The following is a 24,190-nucleotide window of genomic DNA, read 5'->3' on the forward strand; positions in this document are numbered from 1 at the left end:
TCTGTGCTGCTTTGGATTGAAGTAGTTTAACTTAAAACTGTAACTGTCGGGCATAAAATCAAAAATAAATTCTTTATTTTTATCTGGTAAACAAGTAATAAGGATACTAATCAGGTAATCCAAGAGTTAAAATCACTATTACTTTTCTTGTATAAATGATCATTCCCCAGTTTACCTGACTTTTATTTGGTACGTTGCCGCAAAAATGAAGTTGCAGGGCATGCTGGGTTGTCCTTTTTTGCTTCTGTACATTAGTTAAGCCTGAGGGGAAATTAAGCAAAAAAAAAAATAAAATAAAACACAACCCAGCATCCCCTGCAACTTCCTTTGTGCGGCAACGTAAGGGGGTAGAGACTGCTGGTACTTAAGTGGTTAAAGGAGAACTTTAGTCAATATAACAATAACTTTTTTCAGTATTCCTTTATAAATAATTTAGTCAATATTTGGCCATTGCAAAATCTTTCTTTATCCAGATTTACATTCTTTAAGTCATCACAGATGGCAACAATTTTTACTGCTGGCAAGGATCATCACTTTGAAATGTATTCATGTTGTGACATGAGCAGAAAACACTATCTCCCAGAGTGCTCTGGGGCAGAATGCTATGGTATCAGCCTAGGCTAGGCATCACAGGGAGGGTGGGATTACATACCAATATACAGATGTAAGTAGTGTTTATATGATGATGAAACCAAGATAATTAACAAAATTGGATAGCCCGCATTTACTACAGTCCACTATGATATCATTACAGTTCGTTAATCAAAGGCTACCTACAAAGGAAATGGTTTGTCTACATTTTTGGCAATTGCACGGGTCTCAACAAAATGTGATGGAGGTAAGAGCAATGTAAGCTAGTCTCCTGAACTGCCCCAACAGAGATTCCGAAAGACAATTCAGCCAAACATTCACAACAGTTCGAGATGTCCCTCTTCCCCCTCCAGCTGAATAGCAAATTTAGAGTGACCCAAAAATACAAAATACACTATATATATATCTATCTATATCTATATACATTATATATATATATATATATATATATATATATATATATATATATATATATATATTATATTATATATATATATATATATATATATATATATATATATATATATATATATATATATATATATATATATATATATACATATATACATATATATATATATACACACATATATACATACACACATACATAGTCCCGAATAGCTTAGCTTTGATGTGCCCATCTGAAGCCACAACACTGCCACTGAGCTCCCATGATTCCCCTGTACTGGAAAGCCATCTGAGAGATGAGATGAAGTCAAGCTGACACTCACCACCCTTTCCAAAAATTACAAAGGGGGTTTGGCTGGGCTGTCATAATGGCCAATGAAATGGTTAGTTTGGCCAGTGTAAGAGCAGGAGGGTATGGCAGAGAATCTCTCCACATCAGCCAAGGAGGGCCATTCTATCATCGGGTACTAGGAGGAACAGCAGCAACCATATTAATAGTGCTTTTCATGAGGTTACACTTACCAGTCTACAGTGTAACAGAGGAAGACCGATAGTAAATACAATTGTTGTCAGGACAAGGTCTTTAAAAAGAACATTTAGCCCCTGCTGGACCCGATCTTTTAAATTTGTCTTTATAAGTTGTTCATTAAAAGGACACCTGAACAGAGAGCTAGAGGCTGCCATATTTATTTCCTGCTTCCTGCACGCCATTTTAATTTAGCTAACCCTGCTTTGAGGTATTTCTCTGGAACAAAAACAGTTTTGGCATGCTGATTTTTAATTATTATTACTATATATATATATATATATATATATATATATATATATATATATATATATATATATATATATATATATATATATATATATATATATATATATTTATATTTTTTTTTTTTCTTTTTTCTTTTACTATAAATAACCTATGCTCAGTTTATTGCTCTGGAATGTTTCTTGGCCTCTTAAAGCGAAAATTTGAATGTTCTTTGCTCAACCATTATCACGCTAGAGACCTTAATTAAAAAATTTCGTTCCCCCCCCATAACGGAGGAAGAATCTAGATTTCTGAGCCAGGCCCAGTTTGGGTTCTTTGTGCCGATACTGCTTTTAAAAAAATACTTACACATTAGAAGGTTAGATCTGTGTGGATCTTCTACAGATGGCAATAAGGAAACTGTAGACAGTAGGAATAATAATAATAATAATTCATGTTTTCAAGCAATGGAGAAAACATTTCTCATTAAAGGGCAACTGAAGCGAGAGAGACATGGAGGCTGCCATATGCATTTCCTTTTAAGAAATACCAGTTGCCTGGCTATCCTGCTAATCAATTGCCTCTAATACTTTTAGCCATAAGCCCTGAACATGCATGCAGCAGATCAGGTGTTTGACATTGTCAGATCTGAAAGATCAGCTTCATGCTCGTTTCTGGCATTATTCAGACACTACTGCATCCTAATTAACCAGCAGAACTGCCAGGCAACTGGTATTGTATAAAAGGAAATAAATCTGGCAGCCTCCATATTTTTCTCACTTCAATTGTCCTTTAAAAAGTGACCCTAAAGTGATATATAGATAGATAGATAGATAGATAGATAGATAGAGAGAGGGAAAAAAAAAAAGTTTCACTTACCTGGGGCTTCTACCAGCCCCCTTGCAACCGTCCTGTGCCTGAGCCAGTCCTCAATGATCATCTGATTCCCCGATGTAGCTTTGTTTCATTTTCTGTCAACTGACAGTCGGCGGGCCACTGCGCCTGCACGGCCCTGGCCGCGCGCATCCTCGTTGGCGTTCCCTTTCGTAGTCCTGAGCAGGCACGGTATGAGGTTTTCTCTTACTGCGCAGGATGCTCTTGCCAAGGAGAATGCAAATGAGGAATTGCATAAAATGAAGCTAAGGTGTGGCGGGGGACCAGAGGATCGTGGAGTACTGGCTCGGGCACAGGACGGCTGCAAGGGCTGGTAGAAGCACCAGGTAAGCAAAACTCATTTTCTTTACGTCGCTTAAGGTTTACTTTAAGCACAATAGGCCTAATTCAATTCATTTTTATCTTAAGTTTTCTCCTAGGTGATATCACATAAATAAAATATCTTACAAGCTACCAGCAAGTTAGAAAATAATCAGAATAATTTTGCCAGTACTTTTTCAGATGAAAAATCATCTCCTAGGAGAAGAAAAAAAACAAAAAACAAACTTAGGAGAAAAGGTGAACTGGATCGGGCCCAATGAGTTCTTCAAATGCCTGAACATGGCAACATGCAACTAGATGTGTAATAAAAATAAAAGGAGTATTTGCTAGTCTTACAAAATGTATTTTATCAGATCGGTGGGCATATGCTTTAAATCCAGAATATCATTTCTGAAATAAAATAAAAGAGACCTGGCCTTTGAAAGGCTCAGATATTTTGGAAATGAAAACCAATGTTCGCGTTATCTACTACTCTGGAACCTCTGAGCAGAAACATGGATATCTGCCAAACATTAAGGTCACTGGAATGCTGCCACAGAAAATCATTGCTTTCCTGACCTTCTGACAACATTTTAGTTAAAAATACAGAGTGCTATTAAAAGCAGAATTCTTCAAGGAAGAAAAGCCTTTCAGTATAAAAAGTTTGTTTGGCAGAATGAAGCCACAGCTACAAATGGCAATACAAAGCAGAGTACAGTCTAATTCAAACAAAGTATCACGTGGGTAACAAAGAAGCAAACTTGCTTGTGACTCATACATGGCCAGAGAAAAGCAGACACAGGTAATAACTAACTTTGCAATATGTACAAGTGCTTGCTTTGCATATGTAGTTTTGTTTTGAGTATGGGCTGTGTTTTTATTGTACAGAGTATCATTTCCTATAGGCACTGAAAGGCACTCCTTTACAAGCTATAATGACTCTTTGAAGCAGGTAACACGAACTATAGATCTAAGCTTTTGTGGCTTTAACAGGCTTCTCGTATTTTATGAGAAAATATTCAACTGCTCAAATACTACTGAAAAAAAAAATTCCATATACAGTAGAAGGTCAACATAAATTCCCATTATTGCCAGTTTAAAGAGAAACTGAAGCGGAAAAAAAAAATATGATATAGTGAATTGGTTGTGTACTATGAATAATTACTAGAAGATAAGCAGCAAAGAAAATATTCTCATACTTATTTTCAGGTATATAGTGTTTTTTCTAACATTGCATCATTCTATAATATGTGCAGATTACACAACACTCAGCATTCAAAATGAGTCTTTCAGAGCAGTCTGTGAAGTAATGACCTCTCCTCTAGCAGAGAAAAAGTAAACAGTTCACTTACAGTTGAGATAATAAAATTAAGATAACAGCCCTCTCCATAACTAACTTAGTCGGAGAGCTTAATGGCTTGTTTGCATAGAGATAACTGGAGTTTCTCAACTCTTCCTGTACTGGAAACAATTAGACTGATGTATCTGATCTTAATGTTTTATTTCTTAGCTGTACTACACATACAAATCATATCATCATTTTTTTTTCCGCTTCAGTGTCTCTTTAAGAAAGACAATGACAAAAAATAAAGCAGTATAAAAGACATCTTCCAAGAATAAAATGAAATAATAGGCATTTGTTATCTATTTTATTTATAATAACAGCTCCCTGCACACAACAGGTATGAATGAGGAGTTAATGCAAGTGTAGATTAACTAGATCATCTTGTCTGTATCTCACGTATTTTCAGCTAAAAAGAGTCTAAAGTTGGCCATACACTATACAATTTGTAGCCCAATTAGACATTTGATTGGACAAAAATGCCTAAATGAGCAAAAATAGTTTTTTCCATTGGCACCGCAAACGACATCACTTGACTGGCAATGGCAGTTCCTGGTAATGTCTGTCATAACGTCAATTGCGGTGCTGATTGGTGGTGCGGTTGTATAGTAAAAATAGAGAAGGAAGAGCGCTCCATGGTTTAACAACGTTTTATTGGAATCAATTGCACAAATAAAATTTCACTTACTAGAAATGAGTTGAATATAGGCATATAAAAAAAATCTTTAAAATCCTTCCTTGGTGGTTGCACCTCACACTGCCGTGGCCATCGGAGTTGAGAGGATCAGATGGAATGCGACCCTGGATGCTCCCCCAAGGGGAAAGGAACCGTGTGCTGGTTGCGTTATTACGCGTTTCGGCGTTCCACGCCTTCGTCAGATAACGCCACCAGCTCGCACACAAGAAGCTTATATACTGTCATTGGGAGGGAAATGTGAAATAGGGGGAGGGGGCCAGAAATTGGCTTGACCATCCCTTTTTTGGGGATGGTGTAAAAACAGGCTTATCGATAGGTGAAAACACCTGTCATTCACCTGCATGGGGTAGCCATGAAAAGGGCGTTTTGGTCAGAAAGGCAGGGATTGGTTGAAGCCAATCCATCCGGCCACCCGTGACTACCGTCTCAGCAGCGCAAGATTGCACATCTGTTTCGGTTGTATAGTATATGGCCAGCCTCCAGGCAGGAATAGATCAGGCAAATTACTGGCATCTTAAAGATATCATCCATTTCCTTGGTCTACTACCCTGCACCAGGACATAGGTTTTAATGTATATTGCAAAAAACAAAAAACGCACACTTAAACCAAGCTATATTTGCAAGCTACCCCATGTCTGTCCCATTAAAACAAACCACCTATTTTTCCCTAGTACACTTCAACAGCATCACTAACACCTTCTGCCTTAATGTTTGTCACATGCCCACTTCTGAACTGAGACATTGTGGTGACAACTGTACCAAAGGATCTGAAAGCAGACCTGTCCATCTACATTTAGCTCATTTTAATTTCAGGGCTCTCCCCACTTCAGTAAAAAAAAAAAAAAAGCACTAACTACCGGTACATGGCTACAAAAAAAAGTTGAAGATGTAGCAGTGACCTATAGGAGGATCTAGTTACTTCAACAGTACATATCTGAAACATCAACTTAAAATACCAATGAAAAAGAGAAATTTTGAATGTGTGTTTGGCCAACCCACCATCTATTGATAAAAATCCTGTTTAGTCTTTCCGGATACACATTTGGGAAACACCATTTAAACAACCAACCCATAAACATAACTCACTAGCAGAGAAATGCCTTTCACCATTGCTTTGGCGTGCTCACAGCCAAAGTGAGTTGGCCAGACCAAAGCCAGAGAGTGTTCTGCTGAGCCTGTGACCGATTCTGCAGACGGTATGTCCTTGCTACCTCGCCCCCTTCAGGCTCAGCTTAACTAGGATAGCCCACCATCTACAGACTTGACTTGTATGTCCATGGTTATCTTTAGCCATTCAAACATTGAAACAAGTTTTGTTGACTTTCATAAACAATGCACAACATGGATGATACTACGAAAAACACTGATCAACATAAAACTAGTTACAATAAGTGAGGGATATCACAACAGTTCAGTGTTTAAATCCCTCCGTAAGTGACATTTAGCAGTGCTGAATTATCATATACTTCTTTCCAGAGTAAGCCTTATTGAGAAAGGTACAACCTGCACATGTTCAGTCTCCAGAGCAATCCAGTCATTATGTTTAGGGGGCTTGCAGCATAAAAGAGCCAATTTATCTCCCATGAACTGAGGAGTACTACTCTGTAGCTAAGCAACTGAATGACAAAATATGTTCTCATTATTCACTCTATGCTTATTTAAAAGACACAATTAGAACATTTTTAGTTCCCAGTCTGCATAACAGAGGTTGAGATTACAATATTTATTTCACAAAGACTAGTTAAGTGTCATGGCCTATTTTGGTTACAGTAAGCAATGGAATGGGGAGGGGGAAGGGTACTTTCCGCAGTAGATACTACTCAGTCTAATAATTAGACAGGAAAAAAGGTATGTGCCAATGTACAAACATCCTTAAACACAAATTAGTAAGCAGTAAATTCATCTCACTTGCTAAAAAACAAAAAACAAAACCTGCTCTCAGCAACCATGGCACAATTCAATCTATTGTGAATTGTATAACACATGACAGAGCACACACATGACTTAGCCATGTAACATGGTGCAAATGTGATTTCATAGTATGGAGATAAAAACAGTTGACTTTTCAAGCTTAACCTGACTTGGCTAAGACAAGAGTAAAGTCCAATTTCAGGAAAACCATAATAGTAACAAAAAAATAAATAAAAAATTAAGGTGCAATTATAGTTAATCAGTTAGAACCTCTCTGATGTTTATGGGGAACCTCTCATGTCCCCATTTGTAAAGATTTACTGTGCAGAAAAAAAGAAAAAAAAAAAAAAAAGTGTACAATAAGGAAGTACAATCTCTATTTTTTTTTATTTCTGTCCTTAAAATGTAATGTAGCCTGGTAGTTCCAACTTTCCTCATAAAGCCACAAAGTTCAATGGACTTTCCAATGACTGGAGGGGAGGGAGAATCAGATAGAATAACACACGCCCCTCAAAGTTACTCAAAACTAAAAAAAAAAATAATAAATAAAAAAAAAAATTCACTTCCATCATTAACTAGTACTTTATTTGCTATAAATCTCCAGGATACATCACCTAGTTATATCAGTCATAGCAATTAATATTGATTTCACTTGATGTTGTTATAAATGCTATAAACACTGTATCAAGAAATAAAGGCCCGTACACATATGAAATTCAGTTAAGGCCGACCGCCTCTGCCCGGAATCCAGCACAAGTATGGCAGAACCCAATGCCACTTGACCACTCAGCTAGCGATCCACCTTGGTGCCCAGATAGCATTGATCTCCCTACTTTGCCCCGCCCACCAGATAATGTCACTCCTGCGCTGCTCTGCTCCCCAGCATAGAGCATCTGTCGTCTGAGGTATCTGGTCCAGTGCAATGACACTTCGAGAAAAATACAATATTTTAGATTTGGGAGTTGCAGTTAAACACATATAAGGTTTTCTTTACTGTCTATGTCCCCAAAAAATCTCCATATTTCATGCAGAGTGGTGAAAAAGTAAAAGGACACCTGAAGTGAAAAAGATATATAGGGTGCCATATTCATTTCCTTTTAAGCATTACATATTGCCTGGCTGCTCTGCCTGCCATCTAACTTTTAGCCATAAACCCTGAACAAGCATGCAGGTCAGATGCACTAACCCAATTCTGAATGAATCACACCTAAAACAAGCATGGCTAATGCAGACACTACAGCATTTCCAGAATCCTGGCATTGTTTAAAAAGAAATATAGAGGCCACCATTTCCCTCTTACTTCAGGTTCCTTAAAACCCTTGTCAACTGACTTTCATAGTAAAGTCAAGAAGCCATGTAGGTAGATAGAGGTTTCAGGGACAGAACATCTCTCCAAGAGGGAATGCAGAAGCAGAAAGAATGCTAAAGATGCTCTAATCTAATTTTTTTTACTACCCAAAATACAATACAATTCATAATCAAGGTGGTTTGCTGTTGGCTTCTCCTCTAAGACATGAAAGGTAACCTATAGCAGTATTATTGTACCTCACACTACCATCAGCCATTGTTTTCTGTAACATCCCATTAGAAATGGAAACCTCTATACTGCTTTGTATGACATCTGAATGCAGCAGGTTAGAGAAACAGCCCTCCAGCTTTACCCCAATTCTCATTTGCTTGTATTTTTACAATTGGCTGCTCTTTCCAATGTCAGTTTTGTCTGCTAAAAGAAAAAAAATGGCTTCTCCCATGAAATGACAGTTTAGTACATCTACTATCTAATTTGCAGTGCCGCCTAGTGGGTGGAGGAAGCAAGAACAGGGTATATAAACACTGCTGTGGCATGTACTCAAGCAGGTAAGAAATTATGAAAAGTATCAGGATGCTGAAAACTTGGGACACACTTTGGGGAGCTTGGGTAAGCATTTCATATTTTACAGCGGACCTGAACTCAGAACTTCCTCCCTGCAAAAAAAAAAAAAAAAAAAAAAAAAAGCATAGAAACCTTTAAAGAAAAGCATTTGTTACACCTGATACAGATCCTGCAATAATTCTGCAGTGTTTCTACTTCCTGCTTTCATGGAAGCAGACATGTTAACATCCTGTGCTTTCAAATGACCTCATCTGATGTGGCAGTCAGCTGACACAAGGGAGAGATCAAACTACAACTCTCCGAATACATACAGGGTGCATTTCTCTCTGTTTTCCTTCTGTCCTGTGCAAGAGTTCAGGTCCACTTTAAGTCGTATACCAAGTCTATATAAAGTCTCAGAGACATTTACTTTATGAGAGTATATAGCATAAAAAGCGAAGGCAAAAGCACAACTTTGACCCGAAGTCACGCTGTCTGTAAAACCGAAAACAGAAAAGCAATCTAGCATATGAATGAGAAACCCTTTCTGACACATTACACAGTGTTTTGTAGGTTTTAGAAAGCAGTGAGCTCATAGATCACTCATGCTGATGGGCTATGAGGTAATTATTGTTCCCAAGGCAACATATACTGCCAAATGAAAATTCAAACTGATAGAAGGCCAAGTATAAACACTTATAATGTCAGCGAGTAGAAACAGAAATTGGCAGGCTAGTGTAACATATGCCAGGTTACTTATTAATATTTAATTACACTTAAAATTAAACAATGTATACCACGTATCAACAGTAACTTATGTAAAGCCTGTGGGTTTGCTGAGGCTCTAAATCGGTTTATAAATTAGGAAACAGATACCAGGAGTTTTTCCTCACATGAATTCCTCCTGTAGCAGCTAATGGAAGCTATATTTATTGTACAGTCAATAAGCTTTATTAAATATTACAAAACAACAGTACAAGGTGGCTATAGATCAGGCAACTTGGCAGCCGATCGACCATCCGAATTGATTATAATCGAATTGGCTTAAAATCGGTGCCGCCAAGAGCATGCCTGATCGACGATGCAACTAATTTCAAGCAGAAATTGGTTGAATGCATTGATGGGACATTATGTTTTTATCGTTAGATTAGTGTTATGTCTTCCGAGGGGGTATGTTACCGCCGTGGGGAAGTCTATTAGGTAATTTGTGCACACATTACCACTGAAGCTAACACCCCCCTTTTGCCTGTAGTGAGTGCTAGTTGTGTAATGTAGTCCAGTTATTGGAGCTCTGCACATCAATGCAGATAAATTATTCAGGTATAAAAGTTTTGTTTGAAAGAGCTGCCATGTCTCCCACTGTGCAAAGTGTATGCAAGTATACTTGTGGCTAGCTGCATTCACTGCTTCACATCCACTTTCAAAAATTTAGATTTGAATTAGCACATCATTTGCATCTGTTTTGTATTCAAGGCATGTATTTAGTTCCAGAGGGGCTCTGCATTGCCTTTGTAGGCTTACATTTCAGGTGCATCCTTGAACGCTGTCACTTTGTTTGTTTATTGATTGTCTTATCATGCTGCAAGATATAGGACTGACATGCTCAATCGTGTGCAAGCCCATAACGACTTGCGGTATTGGTGCTATCCCCCCTTAGTGTAAAATGTGCCCCGTGCTGTATACTTTACCCGTCTGTGTCCACCACTGGCTCCGCGCTCCGTCCACATACACGTACCCTACGTGGTTGCCAGCGTATACTTGGACACTTGTGTGAGGACAGAGCACGTGGCGGGCAGCGACAGCTAAAGTATACTGCATGGGGCACCGGGGGAGCACATTTTACATTAAGGGGACAGTGCCGGGGGTGGTGGATGTGATCTATCAAAGGCTGATTCCCAAGAGATTTAATGCTGAAATCGATCAGAGAGAGATATGTCTCTTAGTCGATCTGCCCAATGCCCATATGTCATCTGAAGTATGGGCACCTCTCATTTTTATTTTCAGTTATATAGCTTTATTTGTATTATATTGCATCATTCTCCAAAAGCTTCAGTTTACAAATCACACTTTGCTTTGTTTCATAGTTTAAAATACAGAGCGAATGACCTTTTGAACTTTTCTGCAGTAAAACCTTAAAAAAACAAGAAACAGTAAGAGAAACCAAGCATGGCCCCAGAGCTCAGATAAGTTCTTTTGCATAGATAACTGAAGTTTAACTCTTCCTGTACTGGAAATAATATGAGACTCCTATCAATGCTACTAATGTTCTATTTCTTAGCTGTACTACACATACAAAATCATATAACTTTATTTTCACTTCAGATTCCCTTTAAAAGGTCAGTCTCAAAGTAGCAGACTAAAGTTTTTTTGTGGCAAATACTTTTACATTAATACAGGTCTTGTTTTTCCAGGAAATATGATTTTATACCCAGATTCCTTTTCAAAATGCAAAGGTGCAGCCATTAAAGTGGACCCAAATTAAAAATACAAGATTTCAGAAATAAAATCTATTTTCTAAATTATAATAATAAATAGCAGCCTTTTTTCAGCTGCATGATGACAAATATAAAATATTTTACATTTATTGGAGGAACCCCTCCCTGCCTTTCATATTGCCGGGAGACAATCCGGCAGACTGGTGGAGTAGGTGGTGTCCGGCAAAGGAGGAATTGCTAATGGCTGCCACCTGTATAACCCTAGTTATAAAAAGAGAAAGGTGAAAAGGATGCACTGAAATGCTCATAGGCTTGAAGGAGTGTTTATTTATCTTTGTATGTGTCAGAGTGGTGCAACTAAATATTTTGAATTAAAAAAAAATGTTTGGTTTGAGTCCGCTTTAACCATTACAAAGACGCGTGCTACAAGTGAGACAAGATCTCAAGAGATGAACTCCCTTTACTCTCAGTTTCATTTTGCATCTACTCCAGTCTCAGCAAATAGTGAATTCAAAAGGAAAAACTTACTGGATGTAACATAATGAGTAAAATTGCATATTTTTTAGAATATATAAATTACTAGCCAAACCACGTCGTAGCATACGCCGCATCTATCTATCTAATAGAGTACGTGCCTCAACCTTGAAGCAAGAAAAAGTAGGCTTTCCATGAGAAAATGTAGGTGTGCTCAAACACCAAGTTTAACCCTAGCAAGTCTGGCTTTCCAAATCTGGCCTAATTGGCTATTCATGAGGCAATGCTCATGCAAATATGCATTTGCTTTCGCATGCCAAACTATGCAGGGTCAAAAAACCAATACTGCAAAGTGCTCTCTCGCTCCCTGGGAACCACAGCGGCACCCCTGAGTGGGAGGCTGGGTGGCGCAGCCGCCCCCCCCCCCCCCCCCCCAAGCGTGGCCAGCGCTGGGGAGAGCCGTCCGCACCCACCTCCTAATATTAAAAACAGCCACTTACCTTAACGTCCATTGGGTTCTGCTACATGCGCATTAATTTTCTCATGGAAAGCATTTTGTGCAGTTTGTATCCTTTGGAGGCAGGTGGTGGATGGCTTGCTCCGGTGGTGTGAACCCTGGAGTGAGTGCGCCTGTCCTCCCCCCCCCCCCCCCTGGAGTGCTGTATGTGAGCCAGCCCTGAGCTCTAAAGCTCGGGGTGACCCATGCTTCTCTCCTTTCTTATGTGGTGCCCCCAAATTAATGCGCATGTAGCAGAACGCAATGGACGTTAAGGTAAGTGCCTGTTTTTAATATTGGGAGGTGGGTGCAGACGGCTCTCCCCGGCGCTGGCCACACTTGGGGGGGGGGGGGGGGGGGTCGTCCACGCCACCCAGCCTCCCCCTCCGGGGTGCCGCTGTGGTTTCCAGGCAGTAAGAGAGTCTGGGACCCTGCGGTCCCCCCACTTGTATAAAAACGGGGCATTGGGAATCCTCCCCGTGGCGCTCCTGGAGGCCTGGAGCACACCAAAAACTGCTAGCAGATCCGCAAAATGCTAGCAGATTTTGAAACGCTTTTTCTTATTTTTCTGTAGCATTTCACCTAGCATTTTGCGGTTTTGTAAAGCGTTTTTGGTGTAGTAGATTTCATATATTGTTACAGTAAAGCTGTTACTGAACAGCTTCTGTAACAAAAACGCCTGCAAAACCGCTCTGAACTGCCGTTTTTCAGAGTGGTTTGCGTTTTTCCTATACTTTACATTGGAGGCAGAAACGCCTCCGCAATCCAAAAAATGCCTCACCTCGGGAGTATGCGTTTCAGCAAAACGCCTCCCGCTCTGGTGTGCACCAGCCCATTGAAATACATTACCCAAGCGTATCCGCAGCCGCAAGTGGATCGCAAAACGCTGCCGAACCGCTCTGGTGTGCACTAAGCCGGATAGTGCTAATGTAGCAGGGTGACTGCTTTGTGGTATTGGTTTGTGCATGCATTTGCATGAGCATTGCATCATGAATAGCCAATTAGGCCAGATTTGCAATGTCAGACTTGCTAGGGTAAGGCCTCTTTTCCATGGACTGTGAATAGGCAGTGAAATGGCTCTCAAACTCTCGTAACTGCTCGCTGCTGCCTGGTAACTGCTCGCTGCTGCCTGGTAACTGCTCGCTGCTGCCTGGTAACTGCTCGCTGCTGCCTGGTAACTGCTCGCTGCTGCCTGGTAACTGCTCGCTGCTGCCTGGTAACTGCTCGCTGCTGCCTGGTAACTGCTCGCTGCTGCCTGGTAACTGCTCGCTGCTGCCTGGTAACTGCTCGCTGCTGCCTGGTAACTGCTCGCTGCTGCCTGGTAACTGCTCGCTGCTGCCTGGTAACTGCTCGCTGCTGCCTGGTAACTGCTCGCTGCTGCCTGGTAACTGCTCCCTGCTGCCTGGTATCTGCTCCCTGCTGCCTGGTATCTGCTCCCTGCTGCCTGGTATCTGCTCACTGCTGCCTGGTAACTGCTTGCTGCTGCCTGGTAACTGCTTGTTGCTGCCTGGTATCTGCTCACTGCTGCCTGGTATCTGCTCACTGCTGCCTGGTAACTGCTTGCTGAGCACACAGCTCAACAGTCCGTGGAAAAGAGGCCTTAAACTTGGTGTTTGAGCACGCATAAATTTTCTCATGCAAAGTACTTCTTCTTGTTTGAAGGTTGAGGCACTTAGTCTATTATATATATAGATATGGTCAATGTTTTCCATTGTAAAATCTTACATTGCGCCAATTAACATTTTTCAATCAGAGATGCCGATATCTTTACTACAGGCAAGGCGAGTCAGTGTGGGACTTTGTTTCCTCCTCTTTGGTGTAGTGAGCAGGATCATCAATTTCCCAGAGTGCTCTAGGACATAAAGCTGCATGACATCATAGCCTAAGTTAAACATCACTGGCAAGTCAGGATTACAAAATGCACAAAAATATACACATACAAGAAGTGTTTCTTATGTTGAAACCAGGATAATGAACATAATATGTGTTTGCCATGAATATGCGTTTGCCATGAGTTGCTATAGGTCCTCTCTAGACATGCAGTTTTTATTGTAGCAATTATGCTATCTTGTTTTGCCTCCAGGTCACTTTAAAATAGATTGTATTGATTGGGTTCTACACACATGAAACTACTTATCAATGTTAACTTATGGGGATATGTAAAAATGCATAACAAAAGTCCATTTAAGCTACTTATATGATAAGCAGTGTTTTCAGAAGCAGAAGTCTATTTTTAGCAATTGTCCAAAGAAGCTGATGGCGCAAGGGCAACTAATCAGCTGGTTCCCCAACAGTTTGGGGGCTGAACCATGCAACAGGCATGCAGTTCAGGCGTCCATGCAAAAGAAGCCCGAGGACCCTACAGTCAATCGCCAAATTTCATAACTGAGGATTAGCAATTATGATTGCTGAAATGCTAAATTGCTGATTTAGTCTTTAGTTAAATCATCAAACCAGGGGAGAGTATAAAGGTGGAAATGCTGTTTAAAAAAATAACTTGGGACTGTCACAAACAAATTGTGCCCCTGATTTTCTATTGTATTAGTTTCAGAAATGTTCCATTGAGATTATTTAGTGTTTGCCCATTGTAAAATATTTCCTCTCCCTGAATTACAATCTGAAATGTATCACTGGTGTCGACGTCTTTAGTTCTGCCAGGTGATCTGTATGAAATGTTTGTTACGGAGGGCGCGTTTCCACTTGAGCAGCGCGCACCGGCTCTTCCGGGTCTGCGGGGTAAGCAGGCGAATCCCATCAGCTGTGCCATGCACGGCTATGGGATCCGCAGCCTCCCGCGCCGATTCGGATGGAAAAGCCAGCCAAATCCTAGCGGTAGCGATTTGGCCGGCATTACCATTGCACCCTATGGCAGAGTTTCCACGCACTATTCGCCTGCGGGGAAACTCTGCGGATTTGCGGCAGTTTCCGCTCAAGTGGAAACGCGCCCTGAGGCTAGAAACCCACTAGGAGAGCTTTTCTGAGCGCTTTGTGATTTGAAAAGCTCTAGCTAATGTAATGCTATGGGTGTGAACCCACTTGAATGATGTGATTTTATAAAAATCCCCCAAAGAATTGCATTCCCAAGAGCTTTTTCAAATCACTTACGCTTACAAAGCGCTCCCAGTGGGTTTCTGGCCTGAGAGTTCTATGCACAGAGAGAGATGTTGCTTGCTCGGCAGTTGGGAAAAGTTATTTCCCACAATGCAACGAGATTCACAGACAGCAAACTGTCAGGACCATGGTCATGATATCACACTGTGGGAGAGGTTTAACCACAATATCAGCCATGCAGAGCTCCCAGTTGATATATTTGAGAAAAGGTAAAGCTATCCCATAGGAAAAGGAGTTATCAGCTACTGAATGGAATGAATGTATCCTTGGTTACAGTTCCTCTTTAAAGTGCAAATCATTGATAATATTTCAGAAAACATCCATTGGTTATATAAAAAGGACCATTTTACTGGGGTGACAAGTATCTAGTGAGGTATCATGCATGACAACATGCAGTTTCAGGTAACCTGTCATGCATGACAACATGCAGTTAAGGGTTACCTGTGGTGAGAGAAATGTGGAGGATGCCATATTTCAATCCTTTTAAAATGCGGATTGTCTGGCTGTTTTGCTGAACCTCAATTTATTCTACTTTTTGGTCACCAACCTTTAACAAGTTAACATCAGGTGTTAGATACCTCGACAGTAGGAAGCCTCTGGATAGTCCGGAGGCTTCCCTGGTCCTTCCAGAAGCCACCGGTCCAGTGCTGGATCCCTCTTTATCTTCAATCTATAAGTGAATAAGCACAACTGCAAAGCCAGTGAGGATGCTGTTGTAAAGGGTTGAGCTCCTGTCCAGAAGAAGCCTATTTGATCCTCCGGGTCCATTAGATATAGAGGGACCCAGCGCTGGGACTATCCAGAAAATGTCCACTAATAAGGCAAGTCGAGTCGAGTCGAGTCTTGGTTATCTGGCACCGACTGAGATTGGCTGATGCCGGGGTAAAGGTGCTCTCTGGTTGCTTGAGACTCGATGCAAAAAAAAAAAACAAACAAAAAAAAAAAAAACAAAAAAAAAAAAACAAAAAAAAAAAAAAAGGGCCTAGCTAAAAGGCCTAGCTATACCATGAACTCTATATTAACCAGTTCACCCCCAAGGGTTTTTACCCCAACGGACCAGAGCAATTTTCACCTGTCAGTGCTCCTCCCTTTTATTCCCTAATAACTTTATTACTACTTATCACAAGAAAATGATCTATACCTCATTTTTTCGCCACCAATTAGGCTTTCTGTGGGTAGTACATTTTGCTAAGAATTTTTTTATTCTAAATGCATTTTAATGGTAAAAATACAAAAATAATGGGAAAAAAAATCATTTCTTCTCAGTTTTCAGCCATTATAGTTTAAAATTAAACATTTTCCTTTGGATAAAACCAACACATTTTATTTACCCAGTTGTCCCGATTATTAAACAGTTTAAATTATGTCCCTATCACAATGTACGGCGACAATATATTATTTTGAAGTATAGGTGTTATTTTTCTGTGTTTTTTTTTTTTTTTTTGTTCTGGCCATAAATACAAGCCCCTATGTAATAAATTAAAATTAATTTCCCTAATTAAATATAGCTTAAAAAAGCTGAGTCCCTAAGGCAACTATTTATTGATTTATTTTAAGCTTATTTTTTTTTTTAAAGTGTTTTTTTGGGGGGGTTGGAAGTGTAATTTTGTTAATTTTATTAATGTGTATGTACCTGTATATGTATGCGTTTGTGTGTGTAATATACTTTTTGGCCAGAAGATGGCACTAGTGAACACTCCGGTTATAGGAAGTGATCACTTTTTTTTTTTTACACTTTAACTGTAACAAGTTTCCTGTTTTGTGAATGGAGGTGGCCGCTGTTCGCGATCACGTCCATTCACTCCAGGCATTGCGATTGGGTAGAGGACCGGTCCTCTTCCCCAATCACTAAACACGGGATCCCGACGGAAACGGCGGCAGTAGCGGTGCACACACGTGCGGCGCAGCGGCGGGATCGCACGACTAATTAAACCGTCATGTTGTCGTTAATATGTTAAAGCATGACGTTTTAATACGTATGCTTGTCCGTAAATGGTTAAAATGTTAAAGTACAGTAATTGAAAGTATATTAACCTTGGGGGTGCCATGGAACCCAGTCTTTAAGCACAGCAGGACTTACAAGCACCCTTAGAAGTTGGCCTTCACCACTGAATACTGCCGGTGGTTTGTCCCGGTTGGTTGAGACTGCTGGTTAGCTGAGTTTTGGATAACCGGGACTCTACTGTATCTAAAATTCATATTTTTTTTTAGAGTGATCCAGGCTGGATACAGGTGTAGGATCAAACTTCCAAAGCCAAGCTACGGTATTTTAAAAAGGAATAAAGATATTAGCAGCCATATCCCATAACTTGCAGCTCTGTTTTTTTTATAGATTCATATTATGGGATGCTATTTTCAGTTGTCAAGGAAAGAAAGCTTACCAGTGTGTTTTGTAAACTGCATAACTATAGCTATTAACAGCTGCTCCTAAGTCTGTTGCTGCAATTAGTCTTCAGAGGCCCCAACTAGCAACAGGTTGCAGCAGCATAGTTACCTGTCTGCCATGGCCCTAAAGTCCAGCCATGTCAGAGCCATTTCCTCAGCTCACCAGGTGAACCAAGGCTGGGCCGAGGCAGAGGCAAGAGAGGCTCCAGCCTCAGGGCGCAGTGTAGGAGGGGGCACACAACTCACTCAGCTATCATTCCCCTATTTAGTTTGAAGCAGAGAGAAATAAGAAAAGGGGATACATGGCAGTGACTGCAAGCCAGATAACTAGAGATTAAGGTATTGGGGGCCCTGGGTTGCCTCTCAGTCTGATAAGAATCAGTGTGTGGCGGCTGGGGTGGGAGGTATGAAGGGGCGCACTTTGGTGTCTCAGCCTTGGGTGCTGGAGGACCTTGTCCCGGCTCTAAAATGACTCCAAACCTAACTGTCTGCAACCAGCAATTCTGACTAATAAATTGGTCAGGTAGGTGTTGCCAACAGTCTTGGGAAAAACAGGTTTAAACTTTTGCAGTACTACCATGAGAAAATAACTCACACCAAGTAAGCTAACTTATATGGGGGCTGCCATATTTATTTTCTCTTAATACCAGTTGCCTGGCAGCACTGCTGGTCTATTTGGCTACAGTAGTGTCTGAATAACACCAGAAACAAGCACGCAGCTAATCTTGTCAGATCTGACAATGTCAGAAACGCAGGATATGCTGCATGCTTGTTCAGGGTCTATGGCTAAAAGTATTAGAGGCAGAGGATCAGCAGGACGGCTGGTATTGCTTAAAATGATAAATATGGCAGCCTCTACAAACCTCTCACTACAGTTGTCCTTAAATACGTTAAAATATTCTGTTGCACCACTACTACCTTCAGAAACGCAAAGCATATTAGCACCATCTCAGTGTTATACTAATGGGAAAAAAAAATCTGCTTACAATACATAATGACCATAATCATAGATCAATGTGGCTTTATGTAATTTCAAAGTTATTAAAACATATTTCCATGTATGTTGTCAGCCAGCTAAAAAAAAAAAAATCCAAAACTGAAAGTAAAAAAAAAAAAAAAAATACACCACTTTGCAACCATGGCAACAGTACTTTTTATTTCTATTATTGAGCACAGATTACTGATAAACTCCCAGGTTTGCACAGACCAGGTGCCACTGTAATTTTATTAGCGACCGTCTCGGGTGAAAGTCTGTGAGTACAGCAGTCTATTGGCCTACCCTTCAGCAATCTGGCGTAGGAGATTGTTAGTGACCACTACTGTAATTGCTGCAGGGGGTCACTTATCCTCTTCCCACCCCTTCCTAGATAAATTAGTGAGTGGATGCTTGTTTTAGAGCCAAACAGCATATCTGTACAATGTTCTTTTTTAGACTGTCAACAAACAATTGTGATTGGTCACATACTCTGTGATGGGTAATTTAGCATGTGTATGTGGCCATTTTCATGGCAGCAAACTTTCAACACTCCTCTTTGGCAAACTCTGTAGCATGGATGTGTTTTAGATGCACAAACAACTAAAGAGGAACTGTAGTGAAAATATTGTAAACAAATAAGCAATTGTATTCATTAATTTATAGCCAATTTAGTGTTTGTCTATTGTAGAATCTTTCCGCTCATCGATTTGCATTCTGAAATGTATCACTAGTGGTGACATCTTTAGTTCTGCCAGGTGATCTCTGCGGAATGTTCATAACTGAGAGTTCTATGCACAGAGGGAGATGCTGCTTGCTTGGCAGTTGGAAAAAAAGCTGTTATTTCTCAATGCAATGAGGCTCACAGAGAGTAAACTGTCAGGACCATAGTTGTGACATCACATTGTGGGAGGGGTTTCACCACAATACCAGCCACTCAGATCCCCCTGATGATCTATTCGAGAAAAGGTAAAGCTTTCTCATGGGAAAATGGGTTTCGGCTACTGATTGGGATGATGTTCAGTCCTGGGTTAAAGTTCCTCTTTAAGAAAGCTGATACACTTGTTTACCATTAAGCCTTGTCATATCCACAGCTTAACTGACATTCTTCAGTTTTTCACACTAAAAAAGGGACATTTCCCCTTTAAGGCACAAACAATCCCACACCAACAATGCTCAATAATCAAACATCAACTCCCCCAGAAGCAATTAAGTTTCAAGGCCGTTTAAATGTCAAAAATCTGAAACTTGTGCATGCGCTATAAAAATAAACTACAGAGACCCCATTATCAAAAGCAAACATGACCTCTATCACAATTCCTGGGATTAGCAGCTATTAAAGCTCAAAAACTGCAATGATCAGGGACAAATGAGTCAATATTTATGTTTTTGTCTGTAATCAGTTAGAAAATAACAAAAAAATGCAGCATTGATACAAATCAATAATAAAATGGATGCGGATGTATATAAACAAGTTAATGGAGCAAGCGAAAACAAAGTGTATTTGAAGACAGGAGTGTAATGTTGCCCTCTCTAGGCTCTGGCTCACACTGCTAGTTTCTGTAGGCTCCCAGCCAATGAAGTAAGGCTGAATTCTGTTGCTTCTGCTATCCTGATAATGAATGACTTACTGAGGCCAGAAGGGAAATGACATCACTCGGGTGTAAAGCACAACTGCATACGGAAACTTTCTACCTGCTTCAATTATTTATCAATATTATGCAGCAGCACAACATTACCACACCATTGCTCAAAATGCTACTGCTTCTCTGGAAAATACATTTAATGCAGTCAAACCACTTACTGTGACTCATTCATGCACGTACAGTATAAAAAAAATACATACAACTAAGGATAATAAAGCTAAGAACAATACACAGAAAGGCTAAATCAAAAAAGCAGATGGGATGCAGACTGGTTGGTTAGTAAAGGGTGATGTACAAAGTCCAGTATCCCATTGCAACCAATCACATTTCAGTCTATGATTGTCAGCTCAGGCAAGAAATCATGTCTTATTGGTTGCTATAGGTTACTGCACTGTGTGCACATCCACCATCACTGGATCCTTACATCCCCCCTACTGGGAAATTAAATAAATAAATCAGCCAGTGTGGTAACCCATAGCAACAGCCAGTGTGGTAACCCATAGCAACAGAGTTCCTCACTAACTGATCAGACTTCAGCGCAGTCTCACTGCCTGCCACAGCTCCGAGAAGCATCATTCCCTGCGCTGCCTTATCAAATCCCAAAGTGATTTGTGTAATAAAATAATTTAATTGCCTGAAGGTTTGAAATAAAACCAAATTAAATTGTAATTAGGCTTAGAGAAAGAGAAAAGAAAATGGCAACACCCAACAGTAAGAAAGCATAATCAGCCTCTATTTGTGGCAGACAATTGTTCAGCTATTAAAAAAAAATCCAAACGCTGCATTGTGTAGAACTGTTTTTCAGCTTGTTATTAATGCTTCTCAGGCACTAATAAAAAAAACCTGAGTCATTTCCTTTAAGTGGCAAGAGAACATGGATGATATTTATACTGGTTTCTTGATATTTAATCCTTCCCCTTTTTTCCAGATCACAAGCCATGTTGAAGTAATAAATTTGAAAAGCAAATAATAAGTACTGAAGAAGAAGGAGGGGGAGGCAGATGAGGGGGGGGGGGGTGAGACAGCTGCACAAGAAAGTTAGAAAGGGGGAGGGTCATGATCAGATCTGGCAGAAGTCAGGTCAACCTGCTAATGTTTTTTTTAAACAACCTTTTTTTTTTTCACAAGTTGCAGAATGTCAACTTGATATTGACAACAGCAGCACAGATACAGGAAGGGAAAAAAAAACTTGAGTTAAAATGAAACAAAGCAGCCAGACATTAAAATGTGAGCATAGGGGGGCAGCCAAGCACAGCTTAGAATACTGAAGCCATTTAAAACATGTAATATTAAACTGTAATGTAACACTACCCTTAAATACAGGCAAGAACACTACAATTAAGCCCATTAGGCAATAGGTTGACTTAAGCAAACAGCAATCTTTAAATAGGATGACTTTGCCTTTGGACAACAGATCCAAAAAAAAATAATAATAAAAAACTGGCTAAAGCTGAACGCCTTGAAACAATGCTGTTTACATGATTTAGCATGCAATCTATTCTCTTAAACATAGTCCTGTGCAGGCTGCCTATAAAAATAGTTCAGCAGTCCCCTATAGCAAGCCATGGGAGTACAATAAAACAGCAGTAATTGCTGAGCTACTTGGAATTACAGAGCTGGAAAAATACACTGTAAACCGATCCTGCTTTGATGATTTGGGCTATCATCTTAAAAACACCAACTGTAAAATCATTATTTTGTTTCCTCTATGGCTGTGAACGTAAAGGCAAAGATTACATTCAAGAGAACACAGCTGCATTGTGCATTTTAATAGCAGACAGCCACTCAGGAGTTAAGGATGACATAGTGCCAATTAGTCATAAATACCTTCCAATGAAGCAATCATTTTAATAAATAAATCTAAAAGCAAAAAAATAAAATATCCCATTAGATTCCTTGCTAGGAGATTAGGCAGTTAATGCTTAACATGTTAGTGCTGGTTACACGATTTTTTTTTCTCCCCCCTCTCCTTTCACTATCCGCCCAAACCGATCTGCAAGTTATTCTGAATGTATTTATTCAGGTACCTGTCATTTATCACTTTATTCAACACGTCTTTGCCAGCAAAAGAGAGCTTTTGATCTCACTCAGCCTCCATGTCATAATTTCCTCCCTCTTAGAACATATCAAACAACAGTACAGAGCTGGGAACAATATCATCATGCTCTGCAATAATAAACCAGTGGGGCTGTAATGGATGCAATCAGCAATAAAACACACAGGGGCTGATAACCAACAGATCCTTTTTAACAATGCAGAAATGACAACGGAGCCGAGCTATTCATAGGGCGGTCAATCAAGAGGGAAGCAGAACTAGAGACACCAAGTAGATTAATAATAATAATAAAAAAAATCAATCATCTATCCATGTGTCCCCAAGAGGGGGCTTGATCTTGACATGATGATCAGCAGCAATTGTGATCCCACCAAACAGCTGAGAGCAGCACCATCAGCTTAGGAGAACTCTTTAGCAAACATACAGTAGTACTGCAGCTTTCCCACTGCTGACAGTGTGGATCAGTCTCCCACCCAAGGGGGGGGACAAGATAAGAGAACAGAAGACAGAAGTGATCACCTCTCCATGGTCGCTATTTCTACCCAGGGGAGTATCTTCTGGAAGGAAATAAAGTTTGGAGCTGGATAAAAGTTGCTTGCTGATCCTCTCTTCCCACAACAGCTGGAGCTCTGCTATGCAAATCGGATCCTCTGGCTTGCATCTGACCAAGAAGAAGTCTCCAAGCGAGAGGATTCTTGGTCTGTTCTCAAGGTGGAACTGAAAAGCCTTGTAGAAGATATAAGGTCCATGTAGACCACAGGGTGAGCCGACCCACTGCAGGAGAGAAAAAAAGAGTGTAAATAGCAAGATCACATCATACAAGCAAAAGGACAGAGTCTCAGATCCCCCCCACTCTAGAGAAGATACAATGTATCAGTGCTGGAATGTGACAATAAAACAAATCCCAGCATTAATCTAAGTCCACGGGGTAAAAGTTTGCCGGAAAAGTTACCGGCTGATGCGATTAGGATGAGGGGGTGCCAGTTTGCCCCCCTCCAGGGAGCAGGAGAAGCCAGCGATCCAGGAGCAGATAATAATACCTTGAGTGAGTTGGGCTCCATCTCGACGTTCTGAATTGATTGAACTCAACATTCTCTCCAAACTTGTTGGCTTCAATGGATTGCATCAGGTCCTGGCAGGGCGACGCTCCAGCGCAGCGTCTTCTCAATATAAAACGGCCCCCCTGGGCTTCCGAGGGGCTAAAATTAACAACCGAGGCAGCCTAATATTTCTCAGCAGCCCCGAATTTAGCAGCAGGTAGAAATAAACTCCCTCGGTGGCTCGGGCGGGCGAAGCAAAAAAGAAGTGCGCGCGGTGCCTCAGCTAGAAGGAGGAAGCACGGCTATCTATCGGGTTTAAAATGCTTTTAAAAATATAAGGAGGGGATTTAGGGGATACTTAGGTGGAAATATGGTGATAAAAGCCAATAAGACTTAGAAAAAGCGTAAAATTGATTTTTTAATCCCCATGTAGGTCCCGGCAGTGCTTTACCGCTCTGCCAGGACCTGCGTGTATATGTATAATATAAAGAACATTTCCTGCAGAGATTCAGGGGCGCTCTTCTTTCTAATGCTCTTTAGCAGATCGCTTTTATTAGACATGCAGATTCGTTTGATCGTTAAATTACACTCCTTCGCTGCCATGTTCTGCTTATTCTTGTTTTTTTTTCCTCTCTCCCTTCTCTTCTAATATAATAAGATATTAACGATCGCAGCTTGTGTGCAAAGCAGAGAGGAGGAGGAGAGGAGGGAGGAGGCTTTTATTATATAAACATATAAATATTAATGCATTTGTGTGCTTTCAGGGCAGGAAAAAGAAAAGACAGCGGGAGAGGTGGGGGAAAAGCAAAGATCACGCGATCTGCA

The 24,190-nt window shown here is 40.4% G+C and overlaps 1 protein-coding gene across 1 annotated transcript in view; it reads right to left on the minus strand.

Annotated features, from left to right (window-relative positions):
• The window catches only part of ARID5B (AT-rich interaction domain 5B), a 445,568-nt gene extending 421,997 nt beyond the window's left edge, over positions 1 to 23,571 (minus strand). Inside the window, exons 1-2 of the mRNA XM_068255131.1 lie at positions 23,366 to 23,571; positions 22,845 to 23,099 (exon numbers count right to left, since the gene is read on the minus strand). Coding sequence (XP_068111232.1) covers positions 22,845 to 23,099; positions 23,366 to 23,386 — 276 coding nt within the window. The 5' untranslated portion in view covers positions 23,387 to 23,571. The remainder of the gene's footprint in view (positions 1 to 22,844; positions 23,100 to 23,365) is intronic.
• Between the last annotated feature and the right edge of the window lie 619 nt (positions 23,572 to 24,190).

The sequence above is a fragment of the Hyperolius riggenbachi genome, chromosome 10, assembly GCF_040937935.1.
Source record: "Hyperolius riggenbachi isolate aHypRig1 chromosome 10, aHypRig1.pri, whole genome shotgun sequence".
Lineage (NCBI taxonomy): Eukaryota > Metazoa > Chordata > Amphibia > Anura > Hyperoliidae > Hyperolius > Hyperolius riggenbachi.